At 39.0% G+C, this 17,473-nt stretch overlaps 1 protein-coding gene across 3 annotated transcripts in view; it reads left to right on the top strand.

The window, feature by feature from the left end:
• The first annotated feature begins 1,347 nt into the window (after positions 1-1,347).
• arhgef12b (Rho guanine nucleotide exchange factor (GEF) 12b) overlaps positions 1,348-17,473 on the top strand; it is a 40,401-nt gene continuing 24,275 nt past the window's right edge. For all 3 annotated transcript variants that reach the window (XM_039777042.1, XM_039777045.1, XM_039777043.1), the window contains exons 1-4: positions 1,348-2,011; positions 13,763-13,854; positions 15,900-15,998; positions 16,282-16,331. In XM_039777042.1, coding sequence (XP_039632976.1) covers positions 1,980-2,011; positions 13,763-13,854; positions 15,900-15,998; positions 16,282-16,331 — 273 coding nt within the window. In that variant the 5' untranslated portion in view covers positions 1,348-1,979. The remainder of the gene's footprint in view (positions 2,012-13,762; positions 13,855-15,899; positions 15,999-16,281; positions 16,332-17,473) is intronic.

The following is a 17,473-nucleotide window of genomic DNA, read 5'->3' on the forward strand; positions in this document are numbered from 1 at the left end:
GATAAATTGAACCAATACTAAAAAGTACTTCATACAGGCAGCCCACCACAGCTCCTAAACCATTTCACAGTCAGTCAAACAACACTGACCCCATAAAAACCAATTTACACTCTGTGCTGGTTGATGTTCTCTTCAGAATTAATTTTTTCATAATTATTAAGCATTGTAAATGTGTAGGTTACGCCTGAGAGCATCACCTGTTTTTTAATTTAATTTAAAGTCACGAGTCTGTTCATCCTGTGTTGCTTCTGTAATAAATAATACAAACCTGAATCTTAAATACAGTCTTTATTTTATCAAGTAGTCTCATTGATGGTCAAGATTGGCAAAAGAAACAGCAGACAAAATAGTTACAGAGAGAAGATGCACACAAGCACTAGGCCTACATAACAGCATTAGTCTCCTTTATAATGTGTCTTTATTGTTCCCATATATAAATCAAATTCACAGACCTTTTTCTGAGACAGACATTTCAACTTGTTATAGCAAAGTTTAGGAACTACTGGTCTTCACTACAGTTGTAGGGGATGTCTGCTGATTCGATGTTCCCCTAACACTAACTCTATATTTAACAATTATTTATTTTTTTAATTAGACTATATGATTATTTAAAGGTAATCTGTTGCCTGTGTATGTCCAGCTGCACATTTAAATATTTTATTGTGAGCAGTGGTGGAAGAAGTATTCAGATCCTTTACTTGAGTAAAAGTAGTAATACCACACTGTAGAAGTAAAAGTCCTGCATTCAAATTTCACTTAAGTAAAAGTACAAAAGTGTAGTACTCAAAAGTACTCATTATGCAAAATGATCCATTTCAGAATCAAATATGTTTTATTATTTGATTAATTAAGAAACATATGATTGATTAATGTGTAAGCATCACTAATGTGCAGCTGGTAAAGGTGGAGCTTATCTTAACTACTTTGTATACTGCGGTAGCTTAATACAACCTTTAAAATACATCATCATTTATTAGTTTATATTTTGTCTCTGCAAATTAACTGTCAAAATAGATGAGGCGGAGTAAAAAAGTAGGCTACGTTATTTCCCTCTAAGTTCAAGTGGAGTAGACGTATATAAAGTAAGATAAAAAATGAAAACACTCAAGTACAATTACCTCAAAATTGTACTTGAGTGAATGTCCTTATTACTCACCGCCACTTTCTAATTGTGAGTAAAAGTCAAATAAAACCGCATCATCACTATTACATCTGACAGTTTAGCGAAGTACGAGGAGCTCATGAACGCAACAGGATGGAAGGTGGGTTTTTCTCCTCTTTTTGAGTCTGTTGGGGAGGGGGGACAAAGCATTTCCTTTTTTCCATTTTCCATCAACTGTGGAGCAAAAAAAAAAAAAAAACGACTGTCGTACACATTTAGTGAGGATTCAAGTGAAACGAGGAGGATGCTACAAAAACTCACCGCGGTGGACTCTGGACCTTCGTTTTGGATTTAGCAGCCAAAGTTTGACGTAATTCTTCCCAGGATAATCAGGAATAGGCTATCGTATAGTGTCATCGTGGAAGTATTCCCTCAGGAAAAATAGAGATATCCTCAACTTGGATTTGGAGGTAATCTGAGAAAGTTAGGCAAACATTTAAACCAAGTTGTGTGCAGTAGTTGACGGTTTTTCAGATGTCTCTGCTGATGCAGACAGCGGCCGTCCAATGAAACACATTCACACCCCAAAGAAAAAAAGTAGCACTTTTCCTTATTTCTTGCAACTCTGTGGATTTTTGGGATATATATGACTATAACTTCATTCGTCGTTCCCCACTGGGATTTTTCAACCAGCACTCCCATTAGAATAACGGGATTTTTAAACCGTGTTCTGGGAATAACGACTCTTCGACGTTTCTGGATATGGACGGACACCAAGGAGACAAAATAAAGGAGCCAATCTAATAAATACGATTCAGACTTTCTCATAAACATGTTATTTGGGTGAAGTCGTCGGAAACTCGTAAGGGAAGTCCCAATGAGTGGCACACAGTCAACACTCACTGACAGGTAGGCTAAATGCTGTTTTTCTCTTTTCTTTCTTTTCTTTTCGTCGTTGCTATTTAAACACACAGCATATTCGATTTATCAAGTTGAAATGGTTTTCTGAATCGGTTTAGGAATGGAAACACAGTATGCATCACGCGAAACTCCATTAAAAAAAACTAAATTTAAGGTTATCTTACTCGTTGGGAAATCTGCATAACTAGAAGAACAACATTTTACCATTTAGTTCGGTATTTTGGTAAATTCGGCAATAAAATTAATAAACAAAAAAGCCCCACGTTTTTTTTAAATTGTTTTATTTTTATTTAGCTTGCCCTATTCACATCAAATTGTGGTGGTAGAGGATGGCCAATGGGATCGGTAGGGAATATAATTTAAAAGTTGAGTTTTAGTCTAACTAAAGGGGCTTGATCTACTGGGTGCACGCCAAATTGGATACAAGCCTTTGGTAATACATGTGAGCTTTTAAGTTATCGTTTAACTTTCATGGCTAATCTGGGGAAACCCAGGGGAAGATAAAATACACAGATTTCTCAACGGAGACTGGGGTCTTGGTATTTCCCCCTTTCCCTACTTGATGACAAGCTCCCCTTCCCAGCCAACAGGGGGCATTTTCCTGGACCGATTCATTCTTTACTTGTGGCCCCTAAAAGGTTACCTTATGTTAGAGGTTCCTGCACATTTTTCTGTTCATAACCTCCAGGACAAGTGCACCCCAGTCTGAGACAATTTCTTTATAGTCTGGCTTGACTGAAGGTAGACTGATTGGAACATCTCTGTGTAATATTCTCACAGAGGGTCCTATGGGGGTCAGCAGACTCTTTCCATGTTTTACCGTCACATTAGGTATCTGTGATTGTCAACAGGGTTAATCCACAAGTCTCACTGACAGCAAGTCTTTGCAACAGGCTGCAGCATTGTACAGTTAAAAAGTCACATTAACCTGTATGTCAATACAAATTAATTGTATGACCATATGACTTGCCCTTTATTGATCACATTAAAAACAGGCTGATGTAAGGAACATTTATTTTGTGCCATTTTCCGCCTGGTTTTTGGCAGAGAAATAAGTCCCTGATAAAGTCCTGCAGCTCTGGAGTTTGTTGGTACCAACTTGAAACGTTTTTGTAAAAACCATAAGAGGTGAATTGTTTTTGAAACATTAATGGTTCACTTTGAGCTTTTCAGATTCCACCCCACATAAGTCACTTGTGTATTTTTACACTCAATAATCAGGAGTTTCCTCTGAGGAAATGCCAAAACAAAGGCACACATGACTGCCTCAGAAAGTCAAACAAAGTCATTTGATTTCTTGACCTCAAGCCTGCAGAGAAGACTGAGCTGTTCGTCTGCTTTGCTGCGTCTTTAACAAGACTGGGCCTCATTTTTTTGTAGTTTTGATTCTCTGTTATGTTTCCATCACAAATTCCACATAAAGACCATATACAGTTAAAACAGACTGTGGAAGTGGAAAGCATGACACACACCAAAGGACGGACTTAAAGGGAAAGTCTATCCTGAAATGGATTTGACAGATATATCTGCAGTAATGTGCAGGTTAGATTTGCTAGATTTATTATGACATGATAAGATGATATGCTAAAATGACTATTGTATTTTTATGAGAGGGGAAATAAGCATTTAAAGGTATAATATGTAACTTCTCTGCATTGAAATGTCTAAAAATGAACAGACCCATGTTACACATTTCATTGAGTTTTGTTCTTACATTATCCCAAATGTTTCCAACAATGTTCAGACCCAGAGAAATCTGTCATTTCATTCAAGGGCATGGTCCGTTATATTTGGTCCCTGTTGCATGTTGATGGCATTATATCCTCTTTGCACATGCATCAAGCATTGTGGTTGTCTGCCGGAAGCTGTAATGTAAATGTATCCTTTTATTAAGTAGTGACAGTGGATAGATGTGAAAGGGGGAGAGAGATGGGGGATGACACGCAGCAAAGGGCAGCAAGTCAGATTTGAACCTGCGCCGCTGCAGGACTCAGCCAACGCTCTTACTGGGTGAGCTAGAGGCCGCTCCAAAATGTATCCAGTTTTAAGCCACATTTGTCGAAAAGGTGGAGAAGATGATCTCAAGCCAGCAAGACCATCTCTGTGGCCATCTGATGACTACGAGTCGCTCATCAGGGTAGGGAAATGGACTCACCGGTCTCCTGCTGACTCTGCTAGTCTGACCGCTAAGGTTTTCAAATGTAAACCTCAAAGGAACCACAGAGGAAAAGGTGGAGATGGCTATCGGCTACGAACCTATGGCTACGATCTCGACTACGTGGATAAGCAAGACCACGCTACTTAAGTAGCTGTAAAAATACTCCAAACAGCAAAATGTACTTAAAAGTACTAAAATCATTACTAATGCTTTAACACGTAAGCAGCATTTCAATGTTCCATCTGCTCGGATAGTTTAATCACACACACAGTATTATATTTTATAAATTGATAATATGTAACTCCAACTGCCAAATACATTTAGTAGAATAAAAAGTATGACATTTCTCTCTGAAATAGTGGAGTAAAAGTATAAAGTAGCTAATTTAAATACTCAACTAAAATAAAAGTACCGCAAAATTTTACTTAAGAACAGTACATACTTGTTACTTTACACTGTTGCTGACTCCTGTACTACTTAAAATAAAAAAAAAATAAAATAAAAAAAAGGGTTCAGTTGCCCAGCAACATTTGTACCAACTCCAGCAGTGGTTAGGTCACTTCTTGGACGTTGTTCAAGGGTTTCTCAGTGAGAAGAATTCAGTTTGAGCGGCCTGTGAGGTTTCTCCTAACATTTGTGATATTTTACTGTCTGGATGTGAAAACCCCCAGCATGGGACATGTTCTCCTGTCTGCTTAGCTTCGAGGGATGGACTAAAACCACTGTAGATCACTGCGTAGGGCTTGTTGGACTCACAGTACTTTTACTAGTAGAAGTGACTTAAGACACAGCACCGTTTCCTGGAGGTTGGGTAGAAGGACAACTACAGTTTACTGAACTTGGGTTTTATTTTTGTAGCTCTGGCCAGTGCTTTTATCATTTCTGTACTCTCCAAAGTAATTGCTGAGATGTGTGAACACAGCAACATTGCTAATAAATAGGTCCAATAGGGCAACAAACACAATCAGACAGGTTTTAAACAAGCCACCTGATTAGTCAAAACAAAAGCAAACAGTAACATGATTAAACAAACCGTCTATTAGTCATCATAGTTTATACGTATACACACTCTAATGCTGTAGTTGTGTGTTCGCATGGTTTTCCTGTGCAACTATAGGAATAAGTAGCATGGCCTTTCAGGAGAGGTCTGTTTGTTTATAACTTTTCTGATCGCGTTTCCTTGTGGACATGTTTTTAGGGATGTCCCGCTTTCTAAGATCTCAGCGATTTACTTTTACAATTTTTGCAGGAACCTTCCCCCGGAATGAGGAACCTTCTGAGGAACTCGTTGTGTTTTGACTGCACGGACAAGGGTCTAAATTTTGTTTAAGGGACATTTTCAGAGGCCTTTTTACCCCCTCCCCAAAAGTCCCTGATTGGAGGGTAGTACTTTCTGAGGCTATGTTTAGACGGAAACGATCTGAAGAGAAAACGCAAAAGTGGCATTGCGTTCTCACTTTTTATTCCACGTTTAGATGAGCGTTTTGGGGGGGGAAATCTGCGTGCATATGGTGACGCAAAAGTGGGTGGAATTTGATGTAGTATGCACACCAGGCTGCTAGGTGGTAGCGTGAAGCGCTGCCACACACCACCACCAAGACCGCGCACCTGCGTAGAACCTTCCTTCTACTTCTCTCCCTAGTAGCGCGAAACCAAAACATGTTGAAGTGAACAACCAAAGCTGACAATTTTGTCTGGACAGACGAGGAGGTGGCACAACAGGGCGTGGACTGGGGGTCCTGCCAGTCAAAATATATAGACCTATGGACCGAATTTCTTCAGCAGTATCCTGTACCTGGAGGGACGTCCTATCCACACGAGAAAGACGCCATCTGTAAAAGTCAGATATCATCAAAGCTGAAAGCCATCCGGACCAAGTATAGGCAGGCTGTGGATACCCAACGGCGGAGTGGCCATGGGCGAGTAATCGCTCTATATTTTGATTTATGTAACGAAATATGGGGTGGGTCGCCAGCCACCACAACAATGGAGGCTGCAGACTTTTGCGTTTTTACCCTTTAGACGGGAACGCGACGGTGGAGCGTTTTTAAGATTTCCACTCTGGAGGGTGGTTTCACTTTTTTGCGTTTTTAAGCCCGTTTAAACGCCGTCGCCGTCTAAACGAAAGGCCCATCTGATAAAATATTTTTACGTTTTCACCTGCGAGCGTTGACTGTCCAACTGCTTCAACTTCCGACTGCTTCAACTTCCGTCTGCTTCATTCATAAAACAAGGAAGTACTCAGATTACGCCCAATTTAGGACAAGGCGAGAACATTTATCTTTGTTTGATAACATCAAAAGCTTTGCTATCGGTTTCCCGACTTATTTAAATAAAAAATAAAAAAACGGAGAGAGTAGAGCATTACAAAATGAATGCCGGAAGATTTTTTTTATCATGTTGCATAATTTGGTGAAACGAGCACACGGTGAGTAGACAAATTCCACTGCTGAACTTCACCCACTGGGCTCTCTTTCCCTTGCAAAATGAGCTGCTGCTGTAGTAGATTAGGAGCTAAATACATGCAGATGCAAATACATGTAAATTTGGCCCACAGAGATCTTGTGGTGAAACCAGGAAGGAGGTGGGATGCAGCCAGGATGAGGCTTTTCAGAGTGTGGCCATTTAGAACCGGTATTAACGCTTTCCCCCCTTGATGTGGTCAAACGAGACAATATGTATGATTTGTTTAAACTGGGCACCTTTTTTAAAGTTGTACATGTTCTAAATAATGCCTGTTCTCCCTATTGTTGGGCGGAGACTAGTTTCTTTCTTCTGTCCTCTTCAGTTTAATATGACTAAAACTGCCAGACTCGTGTTTTTTATTTGTTTGGTTTATAACACCGAGTTCAGCCAAGTGTAAGGGCAATGCTTAAATCGAGGGTGTGTGATCAATCTAAATGCCAGCAGGCCGTGGACCAGCTCTTTTGCTCTTTGTCACACAGTTTTGCTGATCTGTGTGTTTTCCCGCCTGCCGACCTCTCCCTCTCCACCCTCTCCACCCTAACCCGGGCCCTGACGGGAAGTGGTGACATCACTGTTAAACAATGTCTGTCAGGCCCACCAGACCACTGGCCCTTCCTGACTGACACTGTTGCTGGAGACACATCATTGCAGGATGGCTACCAACCAGACATGTACAGCATGTACAGTACAATATAACACTCACATCATCTATTCTAAATTTACTTTGAAGAATCATTTAGTTACTTTATTTTATTTCCTCATTTCAGTTGTTCATTGTTTTACTGTTAATGCCCATGGAGAGTGAACATCCTATCAACTGTATTGTTCAGAAGTTGGATGTTGCAGCCTGACATTTATTTTGCCTCTTCACCCAAAGTATGCACCCTCATTTAAAAATTCACTTACCAGTCATATACATAATAAAAACAATAGATTATGATTTATCAATGCAGCAGTAAGCAAACAACTTGTAAGCCTACTGCCTGACATCTCAGCAACTAACCTTGAAATTGCGTTAAAACACAATTCAAGTGTCTAAACATACTAACCACTGAATGGGATCTTGAATGACATTTGTGCATGATCAAAAAAATTTGTCTGTGGCTGGAATTTTTTTTTTCTTTCTATATTGATTTAGATATTGTATATTCATCACTAAAGACAAACAAAGCTTTATCATGACGGATAACTAAAGAGCAGGCAGGTCAAATAACATATGTTGTTTAGTAAGAAGTCTGTAATAATTACAGACTTCAAACTGTGTTTGAAGGGTTTGTTGTGAGGCTTTCTCCAGCAATTTCCCTTGGGATATATACACTTCTTATCTTATATTCACTGTACACTGCCAGATAATTAATGTACAGTATTTACATTACATCATTCTTGGATAAGTCAGCCCACAAAAAAGTGGATAAAGCCATCACAATTTAAACTATGTGTTGTCAAGTTATCAACCTAATCATGATTTATGAGCCTGAGGAGCTTATCAACACTTCATCTGGTCTGGGAACATTTTGGAAATGAATGGTGCATTCACATGCTCCTCGGATGATCCCATTTCCCGACCTGGGAAGTTAGTGATTTTGTTCCAGACTTTGCTGCACCAGTGAATTATTAAAAAGTTTCTTACCATAAACATTTACACACTTTTACTTTCCTTCGCCATGTTTCTGCGTAATATGACGCCGACTCGGCAAGTCGTGTACCAACATTTTTGCCGACTTTCTGAGTTGTTGTTCCTTCTTGAAGGGGCATTCACAGGAATTTTTTTTTGATTATTCCGACACCACATGAATGCAGCATAAAGCTTTATTCATATTACAAACAGTTCTGCCATTGATTTTCATACATAGACTCTATAGTACTAACCGTCTTGAATGTTTTACGGGCCACTTGATTAGATCATTCCTGAGAGTTCACAAGCTTATATTAAATTTGGATGTTTGTGGTGATGCAGCGGTGGGAGCCGAGTGATGTCAGATGCAAATGTGCAGTGATTCATTAATGGGACGACATACAAAAAAATCCTTCTTGAATGCTCAAATTAGTCTGGTGAATTGATCCTATAGCAAATATTGTGTGTATCTAAAACCTGATATATCCTTTTTCTCTGTGCCATAGAGTTCCGTTGTTGTCCACAAACTATTAAAAACACAGTAACGAGACACACCGTTGCACTGGGTGACGAGTTCCTTCATTACCATGAACACACACACACACAGTTTATTTTGACTCAATCCCACATACACCGTCCCACTGCCACAAATACTCACTAGAGCACCAAATGTGGATTAATCTGCCACTGAAAATAGTCCCCAACAAATACTGTATTGTCTCTTGTTTGAGTACAATTTGCCAAAAAAATGACAGTGACCAGCTCAAAGAAAACGAAAGTACTGTTTGTATTCATGACCTGTTTTTAAAGATTTACGTTTTCAGTAGGAACGGAAAGTCAGAAAGTATTGACAGACTGATTGTTGTTTTTGGTCCTTTCATTTGTTTGGGTTTGTTTACAACAAAATAAATATACAATATCAGCCTTATCCTTAAACCAATTATTTTTGTATCTTTAAAGATAAGTACATTAAGGTATGACTTGCAGAAAATGAAAGTTAAAAAGTGAATAAAGTAAAAGGAAAAGTGGTCGACAAATTAGTCTTCTCCTTTTACTCCTGTTTATTGATGTATACAATTCATTAGGTTATTTGTCCAATTTAATTGTATTGGTTACACAAGCTCCATGAGTGTAAAACCCAAACTGTAAAGGTCTTTAACAAACCACTGGAGCCTCACACTGCTGTTGCAATTATTTCTTACTTTTTAATAGTGTTGCATTAATTTAGCCTGTAGCCGAATCATCAATTAACTATTATTGAGACATAAATCATGTTGTATTTCACTATATCTCGCTGCATTCATAACAAACATCGAGGTCTAGTGTATGCAGTATGTGCTTTTAGTTTCTTCCTCAGTGAGCTTTTGTCTCCAACCCTCTGGAGCTGAGTGCTTTGCCGTTATCATCCCAGAGGAATTGTCTGGTATTTTTGGCATTTGAGGCACAAGTTGATTGCTGCATGTTTTTTTTTTTTTTGTGTGTTACTTCTTTGGAAACTGTGCAGTGAGAAACTAAAGAAAGTCTGAACAAATTAGCCAGCAGACATGTATTCCAGCCGGGTGACGCTAGACAATAAGTACATTAATGATTCCCTTTTATTGTGGTGCCAGTAAATGTCTCATATGGACATATGAAACGTTTTCCTTTGTAATTGTTGATTGGTGAACTACTGAACCTTTGGTGCTTCCAAAGTACTGTGCTGAACACCAGAAAAATGCTTCCAATTTTAATGACCTCTACAGAGGCAGGCCATATCGCTGCACTGTTGGTAAGTGTCAGTGATTCGGTGTATAGCCTGGAAGATTTATCAAACATCATTGGCCAACATTAGATTATTACATATTGGTATTGCCATATATACCGGCTACAAAAAAGTAACGAGAAATTACTGTTAAATGTCCCGCACAGTACATATTTTGGTCACGATTCTTTAGAGCTGCTATAATCAATATTTTTCAATTGAACAACGAATGTAATGTGATGTTACTTATCCAATGTGATGTAACATATGTGATGTGAAAGGGGTCACGTTGGGGTCAACGTTGGTTGAAAACACTGTGTCTGGCTGCAGTTAACGTTTCCATCTGCCTTGTTTATACTGTTCTTAAACAGCATCCAAAACTGGCTTAGGGAAATACTATACAGTGGATGTGAATTGGCTAGTTTTAAATTCACATCTTTTTTCAATGTAACCTGCTACCACAATCATTTTTGTTATTTATTATATGTGTGCTTCTTGTGTTACGACTGCAGGTAATAAGCTAGTTAGCCTGGCAGCTTATGTTAGAGCTAGGGCTGAATGATATAAGAAAAATGTAATTGCAATTCTTTTATTTATTATGCAATTTTTATTATTTTGGTATGCAATGTTTTGCAATTTTATTTTTATTTTAAAGTGATGGTTCGGAGTAATTTCACCCTAGTGTCCTTTGCACCATGACCTCGAGCCAAACATGCCCCAGAAGCTTTTTTCACCTGGGTCTAACATTGGGAGAGTTAAGCGTGTATGCGTTATCAGCGAATAGCTTAAGCGCAGGGGCTAATGGACCACGTTTGTATCTACGTAAATGACCCCACTAATAATGCCGAAATGATACAAACGTCTACACTAGTACATATAGGTTATGTACTCATAAAACGATTGAAATTGAAGTACCAGAAGTTTATGAACACTCCTGCTCTCTTCTGCAGCTGTGTGTTTGTGTTTTGTATAACGATGATTGAAATTTGTAAGATACACCAAAAGTTTATGAACACTTGACTGCTCTTCTGCTAGACTGCTACTGTTACTGCTGCTGCTGCTGCTACCTGCAGTTAACGAGTGCTTAGGGCCCGTCTACAAATTACTACACCGAAAGAGATACAACAAAAATATTTATTAATTTAGTGATTCAATAAGGAAATGTATTTCCAAACTTTTTACTTTCAGCATATTACAATTTTTTTTTTTTTTTTTTTTTTTTTTTTTTTTTTAACAGAGAGCAGAAGCCAGCAGGCAAGTGTTATTTAAATAAACTTCTGGTGTACTTACAAACTTTCCAATCCATCGTTTTATGAGTACATAACCTATATGTACTAGTGTAGACGTTTGGTATCATTTCGGGCATTATTAGTGGGGTCATTTACGAGATACAAACGTGGATCCATTAGCCTCTGCGCTAAGCTATTCAGCTGATAACGCTACTCTACGCTAACCCTCCCAATGTTAGACACAGGTGAAAAAAGCTTCTGGGGGGGTGTTTGGCTCGAGATCATGGTGCAAAGGACCCTAGGGTGAAATTACTCCAAACCATCACTTTTATTGTATTGCAGGCTGCTTTAACAAAATATGAATCATTTTTATAAATAATCGCCAGTAATGTGGATACAATGACTAAGTGGGTAAAGGCAAATTATAAAACCGCTAGAACAGTCTGGTAAGTTCAGAAAATGACATAACTTTACTGTAATGCAGCCTTTAAAACCAAGAAAAGACTTATGCCGTATCAGGATATTACGATATCCAAAATTTAAGACTGTATCTAGCCTCATATATCGATGTAGATATAATATCGATATATTGCCCAGCCCTACTTACCATTGTTCCCTGGGTTTTACATGGCATTGCTTTGTAAATATCGAGGATCTCTCTTACAACATGTGAAGAAATCCAAAGCTTAACAGGCCTGCTGTGCCTACAGTTAAGGTTACTAAGATATGATTTGACTATTTGTGCACAGGGAAGGGATTTAGGAACCAGTCAATTATAAACATCTCTCTCCTTGCACCCGTAAACCATGCTTTCAGGTGTCTCGGTAGAGTACATTTTGAATAAACCGCTTCATGAATGTGCTTTTAAATATCTGAAGCTGAAAGCTGAATTCCTTCCTCTTATCCACCAGTATGTACTTAGCTGCTTGCCACCCACTGAGCAGGATGCAATCTGTCCTTGTCTCGCCATGTCTTATCAACTGCTAATCTCCAACCACAGCAAGGAGGCTCCCCTAAGTGGGCCTTCCAATCTCACAGAAAAAGAGGTTACCATCATAATACTCTCTCCTATTCAACATAATGCCCCCCTTTTTAGTTTGTACCCGTGACAATTTTGTTGTGTCTAGGAGAGTAGGATCAGTTTCTTCTATTTAGTCTGGTTCATTTTACACATATTCTTGGTTTTTGTGTCCTCTATTTGTCTGAATTTGATATGCCAGGATTTCATTTATCTCATCTTTTCTCTGCACCATGAGGTTAGTTTAGACATGGTTGTTCACACACTCTGGGAGCTACATATAAGTTGAAATTTCCTCAGCCTTAGTCTTCTGTCTTTCCTCAAAGACACATGTGTGCCTCCTCCTTCCCGTCTCCCTCCTCCTTTTCTTTCCCAGCCTTCTCACACATTCAGGAAACTGGAGCCGAGCCAAGAACCCCAGTCTCCGTTTCCGGGAATCTGTCCCACAAAGCCACAGTATAGTAAGTTGGCTCTGACGTGGGAGCCATTGTTAAAAGCCCAGGGCCCCCATTGTCCATGGGAGGAACAGCAGCACAAACAAAAACCCCTCTTGCGGAACGAGTAGGAGGAGGTTTAGGGGGGGCAAGAACAGGGGAACCTCTGCTATTAATATATAGTGGTCCCACGAGGGGTATGCATATTAAAAAAATACCAAAAGAGAGGGAGTACATGGAGCCTGTTGGGGTCTTTTTTTATTGCCATTTAATTCAAAATTAGACATTAACTTTATCTTTCCACTTTGATAGTATGGACGTGATTGGCGAATATGACACTGGTTGTCTGAGGTAGGGTGTGAGTTTTCATGGCTGAAGGCTGTTGTCCATATGAGAAAAGATCTGAATACATGTCCAACTATGTGTGGAACAGACAGTATTAAAAGTAAATGAACTGTATGTTACACCCCCACCTCTCTCGTTTATTGTTGGTTCATTGGCAGGAAGGTGAATCCAACTTCACTCAACTTCTGTCTGAGTCATGTCATCAACATATAAAGCAGGTTTATATTGTTACTCAGGTTTCTGATCGCCTGTTTAGGCATATCTTTGACTCCTTAACATCCCAAACATCTTCCAGCTGCTTTTGAATAGTTATATGTGTACATTGAATGTAGACATTTTGGGAAATATGGTTATTCACTTTCATGCCGAGAGTTGGATGAGAAGATCGATACCACTCTCATATCTGTCTGTTCAATACGAAGCTACAGGTGGCAGCCGGTTAGGTTAGCTTAGCTTAGCGTATACTGGAAACAGGGAAACATCTAGTCGGCTTTGTCCAGAGGTATAACAAAAATTAAACCATCAAAAAACATTTTGTTGTGTAAAAAATGTAAATTCTTGTTGTCACCGGAGACTTCAGGAAGTCACTGTGCCCACCCGAGAAATGGTCCAGCACAATAACCCCCTGTAAAAACACAATTTGCCTTTTTAAACCCCAGTTTTTGTATGGATTAAACAAACTATGTGTTTATTTATTTCATATGTGTGCTCTCTTTGCTCTATGTTTCTCTAGGACCCCAAGCATTCTCAACAAGGACCCCACTGACAAGAAACCCAAGAATGAGAAATCCTCCGTCTCCCTCAAACATGAGTTTGACCCAACAGGTAAAGAGACACACAGATATACTGTATTTCTGTCCTCTCATTTTGATGCTTGTGTTTTACATTTAGTTTAGTTTAGTTTTCTTTATTTTGCTGCAGCATTTCTTCTGTGAAGCACTTCCCTTGTTTGTGCTTGATGACGTTTCATTTCTTTTATTTTTTTATTTGTTGATAACTTTCTAATCACAACTTCCACAACAGCACTTTGCAATCAAAATGCATTTGCATTTATTATTTGAAAGAAAGTTGTAAGTGTTGAGACATTGAGTTGAGATTGCATTTTGAACTGAAACTATTAGTTAATTAATCGATCAACAGGAAAATAATCGCCACTTTTCAGTCACTTTTCAAGCAACATGCCAAACATTTTCTGGTTTCAGCTTCTCAAAAGTAGAGATTTGCTGTTTTATTTTATTTTATATGGCAGTAAACTAAATATCTTCAGATTTTCGACTGTTGGACAAAACAAGCAATTTAAATATGTCACCTTAGTTTTTATGAAATTATGATTGGCATGTTTATTATTAAAACATTTTACAGACAAAATGATAATAGATTAATCCAGAAATTTGGCAGATTAAAAATAAAAATATTTTTTAGTTGCAGACCTGATTAAGTTATGTAAGAGCTTTGAATTCAGTAAGTGAACTTTGATTTAAATGACATAGTTTTAGTCTTGTTCTTCTCTTGAATAAAATTTTCTGTCTCACGTTTATCTATATTTGATTTACACTTTAAAGATATGAATTGTCCCATAGTTTACCACAGGGGCTGGTGCAGGGGTGAACAGAGATGGTGTGGGGTGTCTGCAGAAACAAGTTGTAAAGGTGGTTGCCTGGGTTGCTGGGTTGACATTAATCCTTCCTGCCCTTTTCCCCACCCTGGAGGATCCTTCATGGAGGCCAGAAGACAACCAATTATCCACTCAGCTATCTCAGATAGTGGGAAAAGGAAAACCTGGCTTAGGCAGATTTTAAGTCCCTAAACTCCCTCAGTGACTACAGGAAAAACATCCCTGATGGAGGTCTCTTAAACTGGCAGATAGTCTTTGCAGATTTCAGGGTGTTGGGGAAGTTAGAGTATAGGAATATGAATGAATTCATAAATGGAGGCACTGGTTTTACTGGGTCATGGCAGATTTAAATGGGTACTATTGGCTGTGCATGTGGTCACGGGACATACCAAATAGTCAATAGAACAGAAAAAGGGTGGTGTAATAGATATGAGGAGGTTAAATGCCACCTGTGGAGTTTTTGGCAACCAGAAGCACTATTGAGCAATGTTTTCTACGACGCAATACTCAGTCCTGCGCATTGTTTCATGGTTGTTTTGCTAGTAAAAACGTGCCCACAAAGGCAGTGAAAAAGAAGACTAAAAGCTAGCAAATGTGTATACACATGTTAAGCACAATTTAAAAATATTCAAAAAAATCTGCTGTAGAACTTTTTCATGAGGAAGAAAGCGTTTCCTCATAATCTTTGTTAGGCCTTAAGGATACACACAATGCATTTTGGTGAGGTAAAAATTAATGTAAACCTCCATAGGGCACTTTTTAAACCTACTCCATCCATCCATACTCTCGATCTATATTCATCCATAGCATTGTTTATTATACACACTTTTATCTGCTACCAGGTGAGCTAGCCAGGCTCCCTTTATGCAGATGTTTTAATATAAATGTTTTTATATGAATGGTCCTCTTCATTGTTTTTTACTTTGAACGTATACAAAAAGTTTTCAAAGTATTCATATTATATTATGATACAAAGTATATCAAAGAGACAAGAGAGGAAAAACATCCCTTGATGAGGAGTTCAGCTTTTGTTAGAAAGCGAGCAGGCTTCTATTCTATTTCTGCTTCAGTCTCTTGATTTGTCACTTCCTGTGTGTAGAATGTTTCCCACAAGACGAAGATTGCACCAGACCATAAACATTGTTGTTGGATCATCTTTTTCACATCCAAAATTAGTTTTAGCTTATTTCACGACACCATCGGTAGCATGTGATCTAACGCAATGTGTTTGTGTGTGTTTGGGTGCAAATGATAGGTCTTGTCCAGCGGTGTGTGATAATCCAGAGAGATGAAAATGGCTTTGGGCTGACCGTAAGTGGAGACAACCCTGTGTTTGTGCAGCTGGTAAAAGAAGGTAGGACACACACACACACACACACACACACACACACACACACACACACACACACACACACACACACACACACACACACACACACACACACACACACACACGTTTGTCTTTCTATACTTTACGGTTATTCTAATGTTAAACTTAAAATTGAGTCTTAACCTTCAAGCAACCCTTTGAAAAAAGGAGTTCCCACCTCACAATGCAGAAATTGGTCCTCACAAAGATTGCAAAACACACACACTTGACCACAACACACTTGACTCTGTTCTGTCTTTTGCGATAGATGGAGCTGCAATGCGAGCTGGTGTTCAGACAGGAGACAGGATCATTAAGGTGGGAATTATTTATTTCCTTCTTACTTCCAGGATCAGAAACTGAAACAGAAACATCTCTTGGTCTGAAAGTGAGTTAAAGGATGAAACTCATCTGTTAAGCTTTAGCTTTGTGTAGAGATGGACCAATTCAGATACCTAAACTCATCTGACAAGGCTGAGTACTGATTCAATTTCAGTACTCGCTTAGTCGCAAATTTTAGAAATTTCATTTTGAGTCGTCGTAGGTGAACTCTGGGTCTAGCTAGTCTATGCTGTGTTCTCGGGGGTCAGAAGTCGGAACTGGAAATGACGTCACACCCAAGTGGACCGCGTGCCAGTAACAAGCTGGATAATCATTATATTTAATGGGCTGGGGTTGGGGGGGGTAGGTTGCATTATGCGGCATTTTGCACTTACAAACACTGTAGTAACATGTCCACAGATGGAAGGTGGACAGTACTATGTGTATGACTGATTTAATGGGACACAAAAATAGTCATTTTAATAAATAATAACTGTATAATAAGAGCAGAGCAGCCACGTGGGATTGTGATGCCGGGGTTGGTAAGGTTCTCCCGACTTTCTGAGTCGAAAATTTGACTTTGGGGGGAGTTCCAGTTGAAATTTCTGACTGAGAACTCCAAAATTCCGACTTCCCAGTTCAACTGGAATGCACCGTTTGACATCATAGCGTATCCCCATCTGTCTCTCTCTGTGTAATTCAAGTAACAGCGTGAATGTTACAGTCATCATTTCTGCAACAACAATAAAAAAAAACATCTCGACCACACAGCTTCCTCACAGGAATGAATGTCTTGATTAAATGATTAAATCCAGGTTTCTTCTTTGTGGAAGTAAACATTCACTGCTGCAGATCCTGACTCAAGCTGCCTCCCGTTGTCTTCACAATCGATTAACTAGGAATCTGATTATAGCTGCTCTTACTTAGCAAATATAAATTATTTGAGAGTGTGAAGTAATGGGTCGTCCACACACTGTTCATTTGGAAAGTGTCATTGTGAGGACTACACCCTCTAAAACCAACGGTTGGATGACTGCCATTGTCTACAACTGTGGCCTAAAGGTCTTCACGTTAAAATGCATGCAGGGAGCAACAGCAGTAGCTTTTAATCAGTGCAACACGTGAACTGAACTCTCGAT

Source organism: Perca fluviatilis, chromosome 16, assembly GCF_010015445.1.
Source record: "Perca fluviatilis chromosome 16, GENO_Pfluv_1.0, whole genome shotgun sequence".
Taxonomy (NCBI): Eukaryota; Metazoa; Chordata; class Actinopteri; order Perciformes; family Percidae; genus Perca; species Perca fluviatilis.